We start from the raw sequence: 20,113 nt of genomic DNA, 5'->3' as shown, positions 1-20,113 counted from the left end.
GGAATCTTGTCAATGTCCTCCTCTATGAGGTCGGTGTTTCTCCCCAACACTCCTTAAACAGAGCATTCCATTCTATACTTATATTCAAATTCGAAAAATTAAAGTGGGTATCTTTAGTCAAAGTCCTCAGTCTCACTTTGCTATCCTTATATCGCAGATTTTCATAAATATGTTCATCTTAGTCAATAGATTACAAACATTCTGGTAAGCAAAGGGGCTACCTTTAATACTTTCAAGTCTTATGAACCTATAAATTTGCATTTTATACATACTCATTTTGATAGGTATGTGGCATTCAGAATTAAGAATAAGATACAATTAGAGTAAAATAAAATGAACTGGAATTGACCTTGAACTTGAAATAGTCCAATATTCCTTCTACTCCAAAGCTATCAAATACTTGATGACAATGTCTATGTTGTCTACTAAGAAGCCACAGAGATTATAGTCTTTTATAGTCTTTTAATTTCATAATTAATTAGTTAATTTCATAATGCAAATGCTATGCTGTGTATATATCTAAAGATACACATTTCTCCTTAGGCTACTACTATGAAAGAGAACAGAGGGATTCTTAAACAAGATTATCAGTTATATTGATTCTGTCAAAGAATCTCAATGCTCTTATAATTCTTTCCAATTCTGAGGTCATTCTGTTAATTCAAAGGGAAATTAAAATGTATATAGAAGAGAAAAAAAAGAGGCCTTACTCTTTTTTTCAGTTCTCTCTGTGCTAAGTTCTCTCATGTTATCTTCTAAAATTCTCGTTTTTTTAAAGATTTCATTTATTTATTAGAGAGAGAGAGCACAAGCAGGGGGACAGGGAGAGGGAGAAGCAGGCTCCCCACTGAGCAGGGAGCCCAGTGCGATGCAGGGCTCGATCCCAGGACCCTGGAATCATGACCTGAGCCAAAGGCAGACACTTAACCAACTGAGCCACCCAGGTGCCCCTCAAGATAGGTATTAATTCTTCTAATATAAGGGAAAAAAACTGAAGTTCAGTGCATTTGAAAAAAAAATAATTTGTACAATAACTATGAAGGACTCTTATATATGCTATTTTCCCAGAGACAAAATACTGTGACATTGTAATGGTTATAAAAATGTCATCAACATAAATTTGAAGGGAGAAAGAAGAAAAAAATACCACAAATAGCTTTGGCTTTCAAACAAATACAAATATGAGAGGCACAGAAACACTCAAACTGAAATATACAAGTTCTTAAATCTACTCTCATTCATATTGTCTTTAAGATTTAAAAGTTACAAGGGACACCTGGCTGGCTCAGTCGGTGGAGCATGCGACTCTTGATCTTGGGGTTTTAAGTTTCAAGCCCCACACTGGGTGTAGAGATTACTTAAAAATAAAATCTTTAAAAAAAAAAACAAGATTTAAGTTATACTTTTAAAATATTTTTTATTACATAATCTCCATCTACAATTTGTCAAAAATCAATGCAAAGAGGGCGCCTGGGTGGCTCAGTTGGTTAGGCGACTGCCTTCGGCTCAGGTCATGATCCTGGAGTCCCTGGATCGAGTCCCGCATCGGGCTCCCTGCTCGGCAGGGAGTCTGCTTCTCCCTCTGACCCTCCCCCCTCTCATGTGCTCTCTCTCATTCTCTCTCTCTCAAATAAATAAATAAAATCTTTAAAAAAAAATAAAAATAAAAATAAAAAAAAAAATCAATGCAAAGAGCAATATAGCACTATACTGCAAAAGAAAAAGTCTGCCCAATTTTTCTCATCATGTGGGCCATATCACTAACCCTGTAACCATGGCCATGGGCACTTCACTGCCTTATCAACTTCCTCCCTCTAGAGCACCACTCAAATCCAGCTGGGTCTCCTCTGTTTCCTTCTTTCTTTCTTCAAGTTCAGATTATCTTTACCTAAAGTACTTCCAGGCACCTTTTCAAAGACCCTTTAGCCAATTATTTTCAACATCACAGACCAAATCCATTATTCAGATCCATTATGCCAATTCAGTTACTATCATCACAATCCCCATTAATAGCTATCCCATGTCATTCTCCGCAAACATGACATTTGTGTTAAAAGTCCTTTAGAGACTTCTCTTTCCAGGAAGATGGAGCAGACTAGTTTTCCCTATTCTTCCTCTAACTAAAACTAAAAAGCCTGGACATTACACATAAAACAAATGTAAGATGACTGAAAGCTGGGGAGAAGACAGAATGGCTGGGACTTTGGGATCCAAACAAACGACACAGGAGTGAGTTCCCCAAGTTTTTCTTTTGCTTCATATATCCCAGACTGGTTGCTGGAGTAATGGGTAACCCAGAAATGTCAAGGGAGCAACAAAAGCCTGCTCTCCCAGCCAAAGGACCAAGAAAAGGGTAGGCTCCCAAGAGAGAGAACTTATGTAAAAATTACTGCTCTAGGAGCGCCTGGGTAGCTCAGTCAGTTAAGCATCTGCCTTCAGCTCAGGTCATGATCCCAGGGTCCTGGGATCGAGCCCTGCGTCGGGCTCCCTGCTCAGCGGGAAGACTGCTTCTCCCTCTCCCTCCCGCTCATGCTCAGTCTCTCTCTCAAATAAATTAATAAAATCTTTAAAAATAATAATAATAATAAAATAACTGCTCCACTCCAAACACCACAGAAAGCCCTGTGGTCCCACCTTTACCATGCAACAAAGGCTAACTCCCATCCTTATTAGGCTGTAAAGAGGTGCCTCATACTCTGCAGGATGCTGTCAGAGAAAGCAGGGAGAAGGAACTTAAGAAGGGCACCCCATCCCTCATGGTATAGTGGAGACAATGTGAGGAGCCAGCAATAATGAGGCACTCACATCTACCTGCTGGGATAGTGTCACAAGAGGCCTTGTGGAGAGCTGGAGCTCCCACCAATACCCTCAGGGGTGAATGGAGGTTTAATGGGAAACCTGGATTTCTACTCCCACGTGGCAGAAATAAGGTAGCACTTACTCTTTCCCTGCCAGAGTGCTATTAGTGAAAAACAGCTAAAAGAAAAGTTTAGATCCAGAGGCTCCTATACCAAAAATATCTAGATTTCAATCAAAAATCACTCCTTATACCAAGGACCCTAAAGAACATAAACTGAATGAAAAAGACAATAGATGCCAACTCTGAGAAGTTAGAGATGTTAAAATTATCTGACATAAAGAAAGTATAATGGGAGCCTGGTGGCTCAGTTAGTTAAGCGACTGCCTCTGGCTCAGGTCATGATCCTGGAGTCCCAGGACCAGTCCCGCATCAGGCTCCCTGCTCAGTGGGGAGTCTGCTTCTCTCTCTGACCCTCCCCCTTCTCATTCTCTCTCTCTCAAATAAATAAATAAAATCTTAAAAAAAGAAGCTATGATTAAAAAGGTTTCAATGAGCTATTACCAGCATTCTTGAAATAGTCTCAGCAAAGAAACACAAAATATAAAGGAGAACCAAATGAAAATTTTAGAAAATGTAAAATAACTGAAAACACAGTGGACAGGATCAAAAACAGAATGGTGAAGACAGAGATAGAACAACAAAAATTATCCAATTTGAAAAGCAAAGAGCAAACAGACTAGGAAAAAAATGAACAGTCTCAGTAACCTGTATGACTATAAAAGATCTAATATTTGGGTTATCAGGATCCTAGAAGGAGGGGAGAAAGAGGGCCAGGCTGAAAAAGTACGTAAAGAAATAATGGGCAGACAACTTACTTAAAATATTTACAGAAATAATGACAAAAGACATAAACTTGAAAATTCAAGAAACCGAATGAACCCGAAACAGGCTAAACACAAAGAAATAAATGCCAAGAAACATCTTACTCAAACTTCTAAAAACCAAGACAAGAAATTTTTAAAGCAGCTAGAAAGAAAGGGCACCCTACCTATAGAGGAAAAAAACTCTTCGAATGACAGACGATTTCTCATCTGAAACCACGGAGGCTTAAAGAAACTGGCATATTTTTCAAGTGCTAAAAGACAATAACTATGAACTCATAACCTCATATCCAGCAAATATATCCCTCAAAATTGGGGAAATCAAGAATTCTCAAATGAAAGAAAAAAAAAACTAAAAAATTTTAGAGCAAGCACACCTAACCTAAAAGAATGGCTGAAGGAGTTCTCTAAACAGAAAGCAAGCAGTAAAAGGAGAAACTGCATCAGGCAGAAAGAAAAACACAGCAAAAATGTAAGTAGACTTATTTTCTCCTCTTTCTAAATTATGTTTTCTAAGTTATGTTTGATGGTTGAAGGAAATATACTGTCTGATGTGATTCTAAATGTCTGCATAGAAAATTTTTAAGAAAATTATAAACAGAGGAGGGTATAGGGACATAAAGGAGAAGATTAACTGGTAAAATGACAATACCAGTAGAATGTTATAAGTTTAGGTATATACAATGTAATACTTAGATCAATCACCAAAAGAACTTTACAAGGAGAGACACTCAAAAACATAGATAAATCACAAAGGGATTCCAAAAAAAAATGTTTAAGTACCCCCACAGAAAAGTAGAAAAAAAGAGAATAGGGGAGAAAAAGAGTAGACTTAAACTCTAATGTAACTAAAATTACATAAATGTAAATGGTTTATATATACACCAATTAAAAGACAGATTGGCAGTGGATTAAAAAATTATGACCCAACAGTATGCTGTCTACAAGAAACTCACTTCAAATGTAATGACATAGGCAGGGTGAAAGTATACAAATAGAAAAAGAAAACGATCTGGAACAGAGAGGGACATTAAATAATAGTGAAATTATAAGACATAGCATTTCTAATGTGTATGCACCAGACAGACTTCAAAATATAAAAAGCAAAAACTGTGAAAAACAGAAAGCAGAAATACACAAACCCACAAATATAGTTGGATCTCAACACCCCCTTTGCAACAACTGTTAGACAATCAGGAAGGATAGAGAAAAATTCAACAACGGGATCTATTTGACATTTATAGGGTATTCCATGCACAATTCACATTTTTTTCAAGTAACCACAGAATATAAACAAAAATGGCCCATATCTGGACCATTAAAATAAAAAATTCAACAAATTTAAAAGAATGGAAATATATAGCCTGTGTTCTCTGGCCACAATAGAATCAAACTAGAACTAAATAATGGAATAACAGCAAAATTTCCAAACATCTGGAAACTGAACAAACTTCGAAATAATCCATAGGTCAAAGAAGATGTCTCAAGGGGTGCCTGGGTGGCTCAGTCGTTAAGCGTCTGCCTTCGCCTCAGATCACGATCCCACGGTCCTGGGATCGAGCCCCTATCGGGCTCCCTGCTCTGCAGGGAAACCTGCTTCTCCCTCTCCCACTCCCCCTGCTTGTGCTCTCTCTCTCACTGTGTCTCTCTGTGTCAAATAAATAAATAAAATCTTTAAAAAAAAAAAAAAGATGTCTCAAGGGAAATTAAAAAAAAAGAGTACAGTGAGCTGGATTTTTTTAAAAATACAATATATTGAAAGTTGGGTGCAGCCAAAGCAATGTTGAGGGGGAATTTATAGCACTAAAATGGTTTTACAGTAGTCTCCCCTTATCCATGGAAAAATACATTCCAAGACCCCCATGGAAGCCTGAAACTTTGGAGAATACTGAATGCTATATATACTATGTTCCTCCCTATACATATATACCTATGATAAAGTTTAATAAAGTAGACACAGTAAGAGATTAACAATAACTAATAATAAAATAGAACAATTATAACAATCTACTGTAACAAAAGTTACATGAATGTGATCTCTCTCAAAATGTCTTCTTGTACTGTACTCACCGTTCTTGTGATGACAGATGACAAAATGTCTACATAATGAGATGAAGTGAGGTGAATGCAGAATTATTGTAGAAGTAAGCTACTACTGACCTTCTGACAGTATGTCAGAGGAGGATCATCTGCTTCTGGACCGTAGTTGACTGTGGGTAACAAATTGTGGAAAGTGAAACTGCAGACAAGGGGGGACTACTGTATTAGAAAAAAGGAAAAAGTCTCAAAATTTAAGCTCCCACTTTAAAAACCTAGAAAAGAGGGGCGCCTGGGTGGCTCAGTCGTTAAGCGTCTGCCTTCGGCTCAGGTCATGATCCCAGGGTCCTGGGATCGAGCCCCGCATCGGGCTCCCTGCTCCGCGGGAAGCCTGCTTCTCCCTCTCCCATTCCCCCTGCTTGTGTTCCCTTTCTCGCTGTGTCTCTCTCTCTGTCAAATAAATAAAATCTTTAAAAAATAAAAAAAAATAAAAAAATAAAAATAAAAAAATAAAAACCTAGAAAAGAGCAAAATAAACTCAAAACAACCAGAATAGGAGGAGAAATCAATAAAATTGAAAACAGAAAAACAGAAAAATCAACAAAAAGAGAACTGATTCTTTGAAAAGATTAATAGAATTGACAAGTCAAAAAAAGAGAAGGTACAAATTACTAATATCAGGAATGAAACCGGGGATACAAATACAGACCTTATAAACATCAACTAGATAAGGTAATGCTACAGATAATTACTACACACATACATTTGACCACTTAAATGAAATGGACCAATTCCCTGAGAAGCACAAACTACTACATTTCATCCAACATGAAACTGATAGAACAGTCCTGTAACTTTATTAAGAAAAATGAATTCATAATATTAAAACACACCAAAAACAAATCTCCAGGCCCAGATGATTTCACTGGAGAAAACTACAAAATATTTAAAGAACAATTAACACCAATTCTATACATCTCTTCAGAATACAGAGGAGAAGCACTGTCCGATTCATTTTAGGAAACTAGTATTACCTTGACACCAAAACCAGACAAAGGATCACAGACTTAAATGTAAAACAAAACTATAAAATTAAAAAAAAAAAAAAAAGCCATGTCCCAACAACACTGAGAAATCAGATAGGATATACCAATGTTCTCCTCCACACAGTCTCCTCCAGTGAAACAGATAATGAAAGAAATCATACAAAATGGACCAGTTCAAGCCATAAGGCAAGTCCATGAGGATTTCTTCCATTTTAAGACAGGGATACCTAGACAGGTTACCAGAACAAAAGAAGAATCGGGAAAATATCAAAAGCTTCAGACATATGCCATCAAACTCACCGGAGGGGCCACGATGAAAGGAGCACAAGGACAGAAAGAAAAATTCTGGATTGCTGCCAATTCCTAGGGACAGTCATGAGGAGAGAATGGCTATTTCAGGATTCTTCAAGGATTAAATGGTTGGACATTGAAAAGTTGATTGCTGGGGTGCCTGGGTGGCTCAGTCAGTTAAGTGTTTGCCTTCAGCTCAGGTCATGATCCCAGGGTCCTGGAATCAAGTCCCATATCGGGCTCCCTGCTCAGCAGGGAGCCTGCTTCTCCCTCTGCCCCTCACCCCACTTGTGCTCTCTCTAATAAATAAAATCTTTAAAAAAAAAAAAAAAAGTTGATTAGCACAACTTGGGGCCAACTGACAAGTTCTGATGAACCACAACGTATCATTAAATTTCCAAAGGCCATGAATTTAAGTAACCCCTTAAATTGAAATTAAGCAATGTGAGGTTCTCTGTGACAGTGGAATCTTTGTCCCTTCACCCGGTCATTATAATGTGCCTATTTTCTTGTGTCACCCTAGGCTCCATGCTCTGCTTTTTTTATATCAATGAATATATAAAAACACGAATTGAAGACAGCAGAGTAGCTAAATGCCTTTAAAGTTCTCTGGTTGTCTATTTTTCTCTCATGACAATGTCCTTTTTTACTCTGATCGTTCACAAAAGTGTGACAGCGCCTGTCTTAAAAGTTCATGGCATTCCTTTGTAGAAATGAAGTAGTTTATCTTTAAGCAGTGAAGATTTCATATAGGAAAAAAAAAAAAAGCATGGAAACACCAATTTACCATCTTCATAATTTTTTTCAGACACATAATTCTTTAATTCAGACCTTGTTTATGATTTGCCAAAAGCAATGGAAACAGATTGTTTCTCTCAATAAGCTAACATTTTGTTTCCTTTCATTTGTCTTAACCTAACTTGCAATCTGAACTCAAAAGGAAAGTAACTTTCCACAGGAAATAAATATTCTTTATGGTAGTTTACATTTATACCGTGTAATGGCCTGTGCTGTAAAGAAGGTGGTGTCTGGGAGGGAAAATTTCCCACCACTCCTCCTCGTTCTTTTGGTTGATCTAATAATTAAAGGACAGACTTAAAACAGAGAGAAAGAGAGAGAGAAAACCTGAGACTCTCACACTAGGCCCAGAGTTCTTAACACTGACAGCAAAAGCATGATCCATAAAAGAAAAAAACTGGTAAATTGGACATTAGCAAAATTAAAAGCTTTTGCTTTATGAAAGACTGTTAAATAGATGAAAAGACAAGCTTTCACTTGTCCCATTACATGTGGGAGAAAGGTTTACAAACTACATACCTGACAAGAACTCATATCTAAAATACATCAAGAACTCTTGAAAAAAACTCCAATTAAAAAATGGGCACAAGACATGAAGAGAACACTTTATCCAAAAGGATAATAAAGATGGCAAATAAGCTCTTGAAAAGATGTTCAACATCATGAGCCATTAAGGAAACACAGATGAAAACCACAATGAAGTACACAACTTCGTAACTACACAACTACTCGATTGGCAAGAAAAAAGAATGACAACAGCAAAGATTGATGAGGATACATCTGGATAAGCCATACATTACTAGTAGGAATGTAAAAGGGTATAGCCACTCCGGAAAACAGTCTGTCAGTTTCTTAAAACATAAACATGCAACTATCTCCTGACTGAGATGACCCACCAACTGCACTCACAGGCATTCATCCCAGAGAAATAAAAATTTATGTTTACTCAAAATCCAGTTCACAAATGTTCATAGCAACTTTATTCATAATAGCCAAAAACTGGAATCAATCCAGATGTCCATCAACTGGTGCATGGTTAAACAAACTGTGGTCCACCCATACCAAGAACTACTACTCAGCCCTAAAAAGGAAAAAAGAAGACTACTGATACAACAATCTGGACAAATCACTAGAGAATTATGCTTGGTGAAAAAAGCCTGTCCCAAAGGTTGCATACTATATGATTCAATTTATATAACATTCTTGAAATGACAAAATTATGAAAATGGAGAACAGGCTAAATGGCTGCCATAGATTAAGGAGGGGTTGGAGAGGGAAGGGAAGTGGGTGTGGCTATAAGAGAACAACATGAGGGAGAACTGGGATACAAAAATGTTCTGCATCTTGACTTTTATCAATGTCAACATCCTGCTTGTGATACTGTACCAGTTTTGCTGGATGCTGCCACTGGAAAAAACTGGGTAAAGAGTACAGGAAATGTATCTGTATCATTTCTTACAACTGTATATGAAAAATCTATTATTATCTCAAAAAGTTTACTAAAAAAATAAAATGAACGGGGCACCTGGGTGGCTCAGATGGTTGGGCGTCTGCCTTTGGCTCAGGTCATGATTCCAGGGTCCTGGGATCAAGCCCCACATCGGGCTCCTGGCTCAGCGGGGAGCCTGCTTCTCCCTCTCCCTCTGCCTCCCCCCCGCTCATGCTTTCTCTCTCTCTCTCTATATATATATATCTCTGTCTCAATGAATAAATAAAATCTTAAAAATAAAATAAAATAAAATGAACATCTTTAAAAAGAAACGCTCTTTACCTGCTAATCCTGCAATACCTGGTCTGTGTTCATCTACTGCTATGTCCTCACTTCTCCTTGTCATTCAAATCAAATTCCTTCTTTGCTCTTGGATTACTTGATTCTTATTTTATCCAGCTAATACTACTCAAATGAAATTACTCTTGCTAAAGTCAATGATAATCTTCCAACTGCAAAACAAAATTGAAACTTGCTTGTTTTTTTGTTTACCTAGCCTAGTATTTGACACTGATCATTAGTTTACTCCCTTCCATGAAACTCTCCTACCTTTGCTGGTTGTCCTTCCTCAGCTTTAGTATCCTCTCTCTCTCCTCTGAGAAGCCTTGACAAACCTCTCTCATCCCACAGTGGCCTTCTATATTTACTTAGTAACTTTACAGTACTGAATTCCTTTTTAATCTCCTCTAGCACAAGAAATATTCCTGGAAATCAGTGTCTTGTTTTATCTCCGTATCTTTGAGGCCTAATAAGAATGAAGAGTTGAATATGCTGCATGACTGTTTATTAGACTGAAGTATAGTCAATAATTTATTCAGGCTCTTTCAAATAAATGGAAGCATCTAACTCTTACACATCATGTCCTTTGAAACAAAACTCATCTTGACACAACTTTTGGGAAGCATTCTCCAGTAATTACACCAATTCCCTAATATGACTCACAGGTTCCTCTGCCCCAATAAAACCATTATAACATATTTATGATAGTTCCTTTTAGTTTCATATTAAACTTCTGAAGGGCAGGCAATTCTATGATTCATAAGGACTTAATAAGAAACAGTGATATGTTTCCAGGAACTTTATAAAATACTATCTGAATCTTTAAAATGAACAGAAAATAAGACTATTTGAGAAAAATAACTGGCTTAGTTACCAGAGATCAAATTATTAAAAGGAAATACTGCAAATATATCACCTTCTATAAATAAATACTGCATCCCAGTTCTGATAGCCTTCCAGACTAACCTTCGTCTTGTTGAACACTCTCCTTCTTCTTTGGCTACCCATCCAACATCAGCAAAAGACACCACTGCATCCTCTCCTGGATGGCTTGGGCTCCATTCTGTTGTAGGGCTGGTAAGCTGTAAGTTATAAGGAAATTCTTTGGCACCAAGATGTTAGAATAAAACTTATTTAATCACTGAAAGGAAAATCATCAGCTCTGGTGTTACAACCACATAGACAGTTTCTAAGACATTGAAGGTCCCCACAAAAGGGACCTTAGCAAAAGGACCATTCCTGTTGCCTAGGAATGTATGACAATCTCTGAATTATAATTTAACTTTATTCAATTTTTATTTTACAGATCAAATGAGACTGGCTTTAAGTACAAGCCAACAAACAAGCATGTAAAAACTTGTTTATCCTAAAACATTATGAAAATTTTTATAATTTAAGCATTAAAAATCAACTTTTCTGAAAAGATTTAGTTAAAAAAAGTATAGTAACAATAACAAGTGACCAATTTGTGCTAAACCTGGGAATATTTTTAAATGGATATTAAATTTAAAAATGGGCATTATATAGATATGCTATTAAAATGCTAAAAATACATTTTTTTAAAAAATCCTTAAATTGGGGCGCCTGGATGGCTCAGTCGGTTAGGCATCTGCCTTCGGCATGGGTCATGATGCCAGGGTCCTGGGTTTGAGCCCTCCATCGGGCTCCTTGCTGAGCAGGCTGTCTGCTTCTCCCTGTCCTTCTGCCCCCCCCCCGCCCCCCCACTCATGCTCTCTCTCAAATAAATAAAATCTTTAAAAAAATAAAAATCCTTAAATCATGATTTTTAAATAAAAGTATTAACTATAAGGAACAAAAAATAGTAATAGCAGTAGAACAGAATTCTCTAGCTAACCTTAACCACATAAATGAACAGAATATTCTGAAATACAATGAAAAAGCACGAAAGTTCTGAAATTTACTTAAAAAAAAGGAAAGATAATTTAATTGAATTAAATTTGTTTTTTAATAAGTGTAATGCCTCAGAGCCAGATGGCCAATGAATATAATTTTAAAATGAAGTTACCAGATTAATACTTCCTAAAAATTAGTAACAGTGAGCTTTACATAAATGAGAAAATACAGACTTTTTAATTGAAGAAAAAAGTTAAAAAGGCCAAAGAGATTTACTTATTAATGTATTTATCAGAAAGGTTCTAGGGGCGCCTGGGTGTCGGTTAAGAGTGTCTGCCTTTGGTTCAGGTCATGATCCCTTGGTCCTGGGATGGAGCCCTGTTGCCCTCCCTGCTCAGCAGGGAGTATGCTTTTCCCTCTTCCTCTGCCCCTTCCCCCTGGTTCACGCTCATGCTCTCTCTCTCTCAAACAAACAAAATCTTAAAAAAAAAAAAAAAAAAAAAGGTTCTGCTGTAACCCATGCTTTGTTTGAACCTTCTTTAATACTATCATTGTCAGATCAAACTTTTGGAAGCTACAGTTAAATGTAATGCTTTTTCCTCAAATGTCAAATATACCTTGCAAACACATTAATACTGAAACAGTTAAAAATTCAAAATGTCTTTAATATTATGAATAAAATTTTAATTGAACATACTGGCTGCTGGTATGTGCACCCATTCTGACATAATTACCTAACATTGTCAGCTTAATAAAGTAGCATTAGAAAACTGACATTTTAATAACATACTAAGAATATCAAGTATTTAAAATGCCTTAAATTATGGCTTTTGGGGAGGACAAGGATACAGGCAACAGGGAAAGGGTAAGCTTTAAAAGGGTAAATATTTAAGAATCTAATCCTGGGCAAAAACAAAAAAACAAAAACTAATAATGGAATTAAGGTGAAAAGCCTTTCAAAATACAAATGTTTTAAAAAGCATGTAGTGGAGTAACTGTGGCCATAAGGAAAAAAAAAAGTAAACACTTCAGGAAGTACACTGTCAAGGGATACGATCAAAGAAAAATCAAAAAGACTTTTCTACTTTTCCCCCTTACATTTCAGAAGTTTATCCTAGTAAGTCAATAAACACACAGATATTCAGTCAATAGGTATCTTATATAACTTAACATAACTGGGCATCACATCTCCGATCAAGAGCCAGAGAAATCTGGTAATATTATTCCCATCCATTACTGAAAACAGAATAATGTATTAATATTCCCATAACATTGTAATAGGGAGATTCCAAGTAGGTTACATGGAGATCCTTAAACAAAAGGTCCCTAAGTCCCGTGGAAGCTCCCAGAAGATACAGTATTTAATGGGCTGTTTTGTGAAAGTGAAAGATCAAAAAAGTAAAACCTGAATGGTACCTTCCTAAGGTGCTAGAGTTTATGAAGATCAATCTGATTGTAACTATTCTAGAAAATAAAATCTTACTGCAATACAGTTCTAGTTTGTAGGAAGTGAGGTATATTAAAACAAATAAAATTTAAGTTTTGACCTCAAGACTTCTTCCTTTCCCACAAGTTACAAAAATTGCAGTTTTCTTCCTAGATATTTGTTTATAAAAGGAAGCAAAATGATACTTTCCTAAAAATAAATACTTAAAAATATCAAAGTTAACCCATTTTGTGACAGCTTTTCAGAGTATTTTATAACATAAAGATTAAACAATGTATTTTAATTTTACATATGTAATACTTCCCACATAAAACATGAAATGTTGCTTTCTGCATAAACTTAAAAACACACACCAAAATTTTCCATGGATTTAGTTTATAATCTTACTAAGAAATGATTATATGTAATCACTGAAATAATACCATGTCTATAACATGTGCTCAATGAGATGAAAACGTTAAGATACTGTCAAGAACCAATTCCAGAACTGATCATATCTGTATCATTTCTAATGGACATCTTGCCCCACAAAACAAAGTCATCTTTGTTAGTCATCTAACGTAGATACATTAAGTCATGAATCTACATAACAGTGATTTATGCCATTAAAAGAAAAAGCCTAAATAAGTCCCTGAGGAAACCAAACTCACCCAAAAGACAAAATAAAAGTGAAAAATAGTAACACTAGTCTTTTTTTTAAGGCATTTCAGTTGCTGCTGAACTGTGCACTGAATAACAGGCATGGAATGGCAAGGACAGTTCAGGTGCCATCAGTGCAGGCAAGGGGGCTGATGGCATGGAACTGCTGGAAGCACGATTTAGATGCCGCTACTGACATGCATGGACGACCTAGGGAAGTCTGAAAAAGACAAAGCCAACTTACTGAAAGTTCCAGCAAGGTCCTGTCCTACCACAGCTATTGTTAGTAGGGGAAAAAAAAAAAAATACAATGAAGAGAATAGAAAAAAAATTTTTTCAAAGTCAAGGGCATTATAAAATTTAAAAGTAAAGTTAGTGCTTATAGATTTGTAAGTATCCAAATTCCTTTCAGAAAGTATGAAAAACATTTCATCCAGAGCAAAAATCCAGTAGTAGCATTGTATTTTTACTGATTTTAAGAAGTTTAATTCAACATCTGATACAATTTAAATTACCCAAAATTCAGTTATATTTCAAGAATTTTACTACAGTAACTTGAGATAATTTTAAATATTCTGATAATGTAAAACTGTACCAAGAAAATTGATTTAATAAAATGCATGAAAAACACAAAGCTTGTATAAAAGTTGAAATACCTAGAATAAAATATTAGAATTAACTTTGTCCTAATGTGACTTTTCATAAAATAAACACACTGTTATTAGGAACCATGATTCTCTCAGTTTCTTGCCAAAAAGGGTGTAACAGTAAATAGACTCAAGTCTGTTTTACCAGCATTTGTTTATAGCCCAATGCAAAACATGTATTGTTAAAAGCAGCAGAGCAAAATAATAATCTCTGGCTTTTACTTACAGATTTAATAATTCTTTTTCTACCAATTCCTGCCATAATAAGAAAAACTGAAAGCGAAATTTCTGTATTTTAATATAGTGACATACAGTAAGCCAAGCAGTATACCTGTGTAAACAACACTAAATCCAGTATTCTAGCCAAGACTCAGTCACTCACGTTTCTGAATAGTACGGTCATTTTTTAGAAACAGCATTTAGGGGCACCTGGGTAGCTCAGTTGGTTAAGCCTCTGACTCTCGATTTCGGCTCAGGTCATGATCTCAGGGTGGTGAAATCAAGCCCTCCACTGGGCTCTGTGCTGAGTGTGGAGGCTGCTTAAGATTTTCTCTCTCCCTCTACCACTGCCCCTCCCTAATCCTCCTACCCCCGTTCATGCTATCTCACTTTCTCAAAAAATGAACTAAAATAAAAACCAAGCATTTATTAAAGCTTTCTATTCATGATGCTTAGAATGGGGGAGAGTAGGAAGAGAAGGTGAGGAGGGAACAGGGACAGAAGAGAGACCAGAAAGACAAAGGGAGGGATATGTGTCTGTCAAAAGAACCCAAGAAGGTAAGTAACAGGATCCCCATGGAGAAAGTAGTCTTTAAGAAGTCAATTACTGCGGGACCTGGATGACTCACTTGGTTAAGCATCCGACTCTTGATTTCTGCTCAAATCATGATCTCAGGGTCGTGAGATCAAGCCCCTTCTTGGGCTCTGCACTGAGCATGGAGCCTGCTTGGGATTCTCTCTCTCTCTCCCCCTCTGCTCCTCCCTACCCACCTCACGTGCATGCGCGAGCTCTCTCTCTCTCTCTCTCTCTCTCTCTCTCAAAGAAGAAAAAGAAATCGTCAATTACTGAGAATGAATAAAACATCACATTCATTATTATGTACAGAGTTAGGCTTCAAATCACTGAGCCACACTACCAAGTTTATAATACATAACATTGTATCTGAATTTCATTATTCTTAACAGCCATTTTAGAGCCAAAAATAACCAAGAAATGAACATCAGAGTTTGATATCACATGCTAGCATATTCCAGAATATCAAAGAGTAACTGAAAAAAATTGTTAAGTTTAACAGTTATTTTTAGAATTAATCCAGGTACTTAACCTTCAGATGCCTCAGACACCAAAGACCACTATACCATACAAAGTCCCACCACACTAGTTCCTGCCAGGTCCTTCTCTTAGTTCCTCAAACAATAACTTCTATCTTGCCTCAGAAGCTCTGCACATATTCTCTCTTCCTCCAACTCCATCCCTCTCCCCAACTAAGCAGACTGGCTCTTTCTAATCTTTACCTATCATTCCTCTGGATGGGCCTTCCCAGACAGACCACCATTATTATCCTCCCCCATGCTATACTACTTTTTCCTTCATAGCATTGAGTACAAATTGTAATTATATGCTTATTAGAATATTTACTTATTAAATATCTCTCCCACTGAATCATATCCCAATAAGGGTAGAGATCGTATCTTTTTGGTCCATCACTAATCAAAAGCCCATAGAACAACATACAGATTTCAAGTTTATTTGCTAAATAAAAATGGGCTGTTGACAAGTAGCTATTTTACTTCCAGATTTCACCATGGTATGTGAACTTCAGTAAGAATTTCATTCATTACCTGTTTGGTTACAGAACATTCCCTCCACCACCAGTTTCAACAACAACTCCTAGCAATCTAAGAAAACAGGCCAGGGCAGGATTTCCACAAGGAAAAAAGGTAGCCCAGGTTAAATTCCCCAAAGGTCTGCCAGTTACAAAGCTGGAAGTCAAACTTTTATACCCCACTGCCAAGTGGCCCACCTCACTTTTTCTGGTAATATTCAAGATCACCTTTTTTTTCTCTTTTTGCCTTAAGTTTTTCAAGTGTAGTCTGTATCACCCCAATAAGCTGCTTTCTGTTCCATTTTTTTTTTAACTCATACAATTTAAAATTTATAAAAATGCATCCCCAAAGTGCTTTGTGATTACTTTTATAACTGTCAGTGGATAATTATGTTACTGCCTTAAGGAAAACTTCAGCAAAATACTAAAATACAATCTATGCTTGAAGTCTTAAACCTCAGCTGCATAAGAAGCTCCTCAAGAGGTAAAAAAACAAATGTATGAAATTCAGATTTAGTGAGCCATGAGCGGGACCTATATTTTTTAAAAGCTGTTTTCACAAGGAGGGCGGGCATATAAAAACTACCTGGCAAGATGGGGCCTGCACATGTATTTTTTTTTTTTAAAGTTCCTGGTGATTTAAATATGCATGCAGTGTTGAGAACCACAGCAAATTAAAAACTCTGCACCCCATTCCTCCCAATCTCCCAGAGCTCCCTGCTTTTGCAAGTTCCTCCATGATCTGAATTTTCTTTTGGTTCCGTGAAACTGGAATAAGTACTAGGAGAAAAACAAGAACCCACTCCCTCAGTTTGTCTTAATCTGGGTTCCTACTTCCGAGGGGGCCATAATATTCAAATACAAAAAATGCTTATGGCCAGAAGTATGTAATTGTGACTCAAGGTTGAGATGTATATATCTAAAAGGTGTAAAAGGGCCAAGGAAAGTTTATTTTTCTTCAATTAAAGTAAATCTGAAGGGTCTACTCTACATCAAAATAAAATTCTACACAGACAAAACTAAAAGGCAACCTACTGAATGGGAGAAAATATTTGCAAATCACATACTCAATAAAGGGTTAGTATCCAAAATATATAAAGAATTGATACAACTCAAAACCCAGAAAACAAATAATCTGGTTAAAAATGGGCAGAAGACATGGACAGATAGTTCTCCGAAGAAGACATGCAAATAGCCAACAGACACATGCAAAGATGTTCAACATCACTCATCATGAGGGAAATGCAAATCAAAACTATAATGAGATATCACCTCTTACCTGTCAGAATCGCTAAAATCAAAACACAAGAAACAACAAGTGATAGTAAGGATGTGGAGAAAAGGAACCCTCGTGCACTGTTGGTGAGAATGCAAACTAGTGCAGCCACTCTGGAAAACAGTATGGAGGTTCTTCAAAAGTTAAAAAATAGAACTACCCAGGCGCCTGGGTGGCTCAGTTGGTTAAGCGACTGCCTTCAGCTCAGGTCATGATCCTGGAGTCCCTGGATCGAGTCCCGCATCGGGCTCCCTGCTCGGCGGGGAGCCTGCTTCTCCCTCTGACCCTCCCCCATCTCATGTGCTCTCTCTCTCTCATTCTCTCTGTCTCAAATAAATAAATAAAATCTTTAAAAAAAAAAAAAAAAAAAAAAAATAGAACTACCCTACAATCCAGAAATCACATTACTAGGTACTTACCCCCCAAAAATACAAAATCACTAATTCAACAGCATACATGCACCCTGATGTTTATAGCAGCATTATTTACAATAGCCAAATTATGGAAGCAGCCCAAGTGGCCATCAACAGATGAATGGATAAAAAAGATCACATACACACACACACACACACAATGGAGTATAACTCAACCATTAAAAAAAGAATGAAATCTTGCCATTTGCTAAGACATGGATGGAGCTAGAAAGTACAATGCTAAATGAAATAAGTCAGAGAAAGACAAATAGTATATGATCTCACTCATATGGAATTTAGGAAACAAAACAAATGAGCAAAGGGGGGAAAAAGAGACAAACCAAGAAAGAGACTTTTAACTATAGAGAACAAACTGATGGGTACCAGAGAGGAGGTGGGGGGGGCATGAGTGAAGTAGGTGATGGGGATTAAAGACTATACTTACCATGATGAGCACTGAGTATTGTATAGAATTTTTGCATCACTATATTGTATACCTGAAACTAATATAATGCTGTATGTTAACTATACTGGAATTAAAATAAAAAATTTAATTAAAAAAAAGTAAATATGAAAGGTCTAGAGATCCCATTTTAAGTGTAAAGTAGCCAACTCATTTCTAGCACTCACAAAATGAAGTATGGAAACAAGCTATGGGGTTATAGGCAAGTCTTTTTCAAATAACACAGCGAAGAACCACTGAGTGCTTTTACATGCTTTTTTACACTTATTACCTTATTTTATTCCTAGCCCAATATTCATTGGGTCCATTAACTGGATGAAGGTGTAAATAAATGTTTTGGTCTGTGTTCTGGTTTCTAATTCTATAAATCCAATTTGTAAAATCAGGGAGTTGAATTACTTGAATAGCAACTAAGTTAATTTGCTATTCAAATGTAAGGTGGCAATAACAACAAAATCACCACCACTAGCACACTTCTATTATACACTAATTATGTACCAGTTAATTATACTCAGGGCTTTACATGGATTATTTTGTCTAACCTTCACAACAATAAGTAATGGGCCCATCTTGCCTATCATTATTGGATCAGCAGATGACAATGAAAAGATGGTGTGATCTAGAAGGAACCATACTGAAGCTTAAGATTTCAGAGGTAAAACTGTTCTGAGGGTGACAGAGTCGAGGTGTTGCCTATGAGTATGGGCAGCAGAATAGAAATGGAAGCTAAAGCCAACAGGAATACAGGAAGTAAAGAACATAAAATGCCAAGTTTCAGATAAATCCTCTATAAGACTGATATTACCCAGAACACTGGAGGGACTGGTTTTGACTACCTAACTCCTGCTTCTGAAATGACTCACGAATGTCCTATTTGCAAGTTTAAGCCATTTTTATTTTTGTCTTCTGAATATGGCCCCATAATGGTGTCTACTCTCCCTGGGTCCAACTGTGGTTCCCCAGTTCCAGACTTTCTATACAATTTACTAATGCTGGACTCCTAGATAGTCCAAATACATTCCATATCAATCAAATCCCTAAATGAGCCAGAAAAATAGTAAAAACGCATTTTCAACTTCATTACTCTAAATTGCATGTTTTTAAAAATTCCACATTTCTTACTTTACTGATAGATGTAGTTAAAATATAATAGAAGATACAGCAGATTTAAAATATCTACCTAGCAGATAAAACATTCATTTTAATATTGATCTTGGGGATGCATGGCTGGCTCAGTGGGTGGGGCATCTGCCTTCAGCTCAGGTCATGATCCCAGAGTGCTGGGATCAAGTCCCAAATTGGGCTCCCTGCTCAGCGGGGAGCCTGCTTCTCCCTCTGCCTGCCGCTCCCACTGCTTGTGCACCTGCTCTCTCTCTCTCTCTCTCTCTCTCTGGCAAATAAATAAATATTAAAAAAAATACTGATCTTGAATTTGAAAAGACCCAGTATGCTGTAAAATCATCTGGAAATAAAAATCTCACTATAAACAAATGTCTTCCACCTTCTATTACATTCTCAAGTAGGTCACCAATCTTTCTCTTACCTTACCCCTCTCTCCTATGTTTATCCATCTTTATTCAAAAGCAGCTCCTACACTAAATCTAATAGTCTTAATTCTGCTCATACCTTTTTAAGTGACTAATAACACAGAGAAAGAGAATCTCTCCAATGACTGTCAAGACAGATTTGGGTTGTTACTAAAAAATTCTCGATTATCTTCATGCTTCTATGTCTCTAACTACATGAACACAAATACTACACCAAGTTCTCCTACAACTAGGTTAAGTGGATACTAAATAGACAAAAAGAAAATTTTAATCGAACTGAGCAATCAGAAAAAAGTTAAAAAGCCCTAGTTAACACAGTAGTTATTTGAAGGAAGCTGGCAAATGAAACAATCAGCAATTTGTGTCTAACTGAATTGAAT

At 36.6% G+C, this 20,113-nt stretch overlaps 1 protein-coding gene across 1 annotated transcript in view; it reads right to left on the bottom strand.

Moving 5' to 3' along the window:
- MTFR1 (mitochondrial fission regulator 1) overlaps window positions 1-20,113 on the bottom strand; it is a 67,844-nt gene that overhangs the window by 11,878 nt on the left and 35,853 nt on the right. The window contains exon 4 of the mRNA XM_032421744.1: window positions 10,588-10,703. Within this exon, the coding sequence (XP_032277635.1) occupies window positions 10,588-10,703 (116 nt within the window). The remainder of the gene's footprint in view (window positions 1-10,587; window positions 10,704-20,113) is intronic.

The sequence above is a fragment of the Phoca vitulina genome, unplaced genomic scaffold (genome assembly GCF_004348235.1).
Source record: "Phoca vitulina isolate PV1807 unplaced genomic scaffold, GSC_HSeal_1.0 scaffold25, whole genome shotgun sequence".
Classification (NCBI taxonomy): domain Eukaryota; kingdom Metazoa; phylum Chordata; class Mammalia; order Carnivora; family Phocidae; genus Phoca; species Phoca vitulina.
This window is presented reverse-complemented; position numbering and strand designations above follow the sequence as displayed.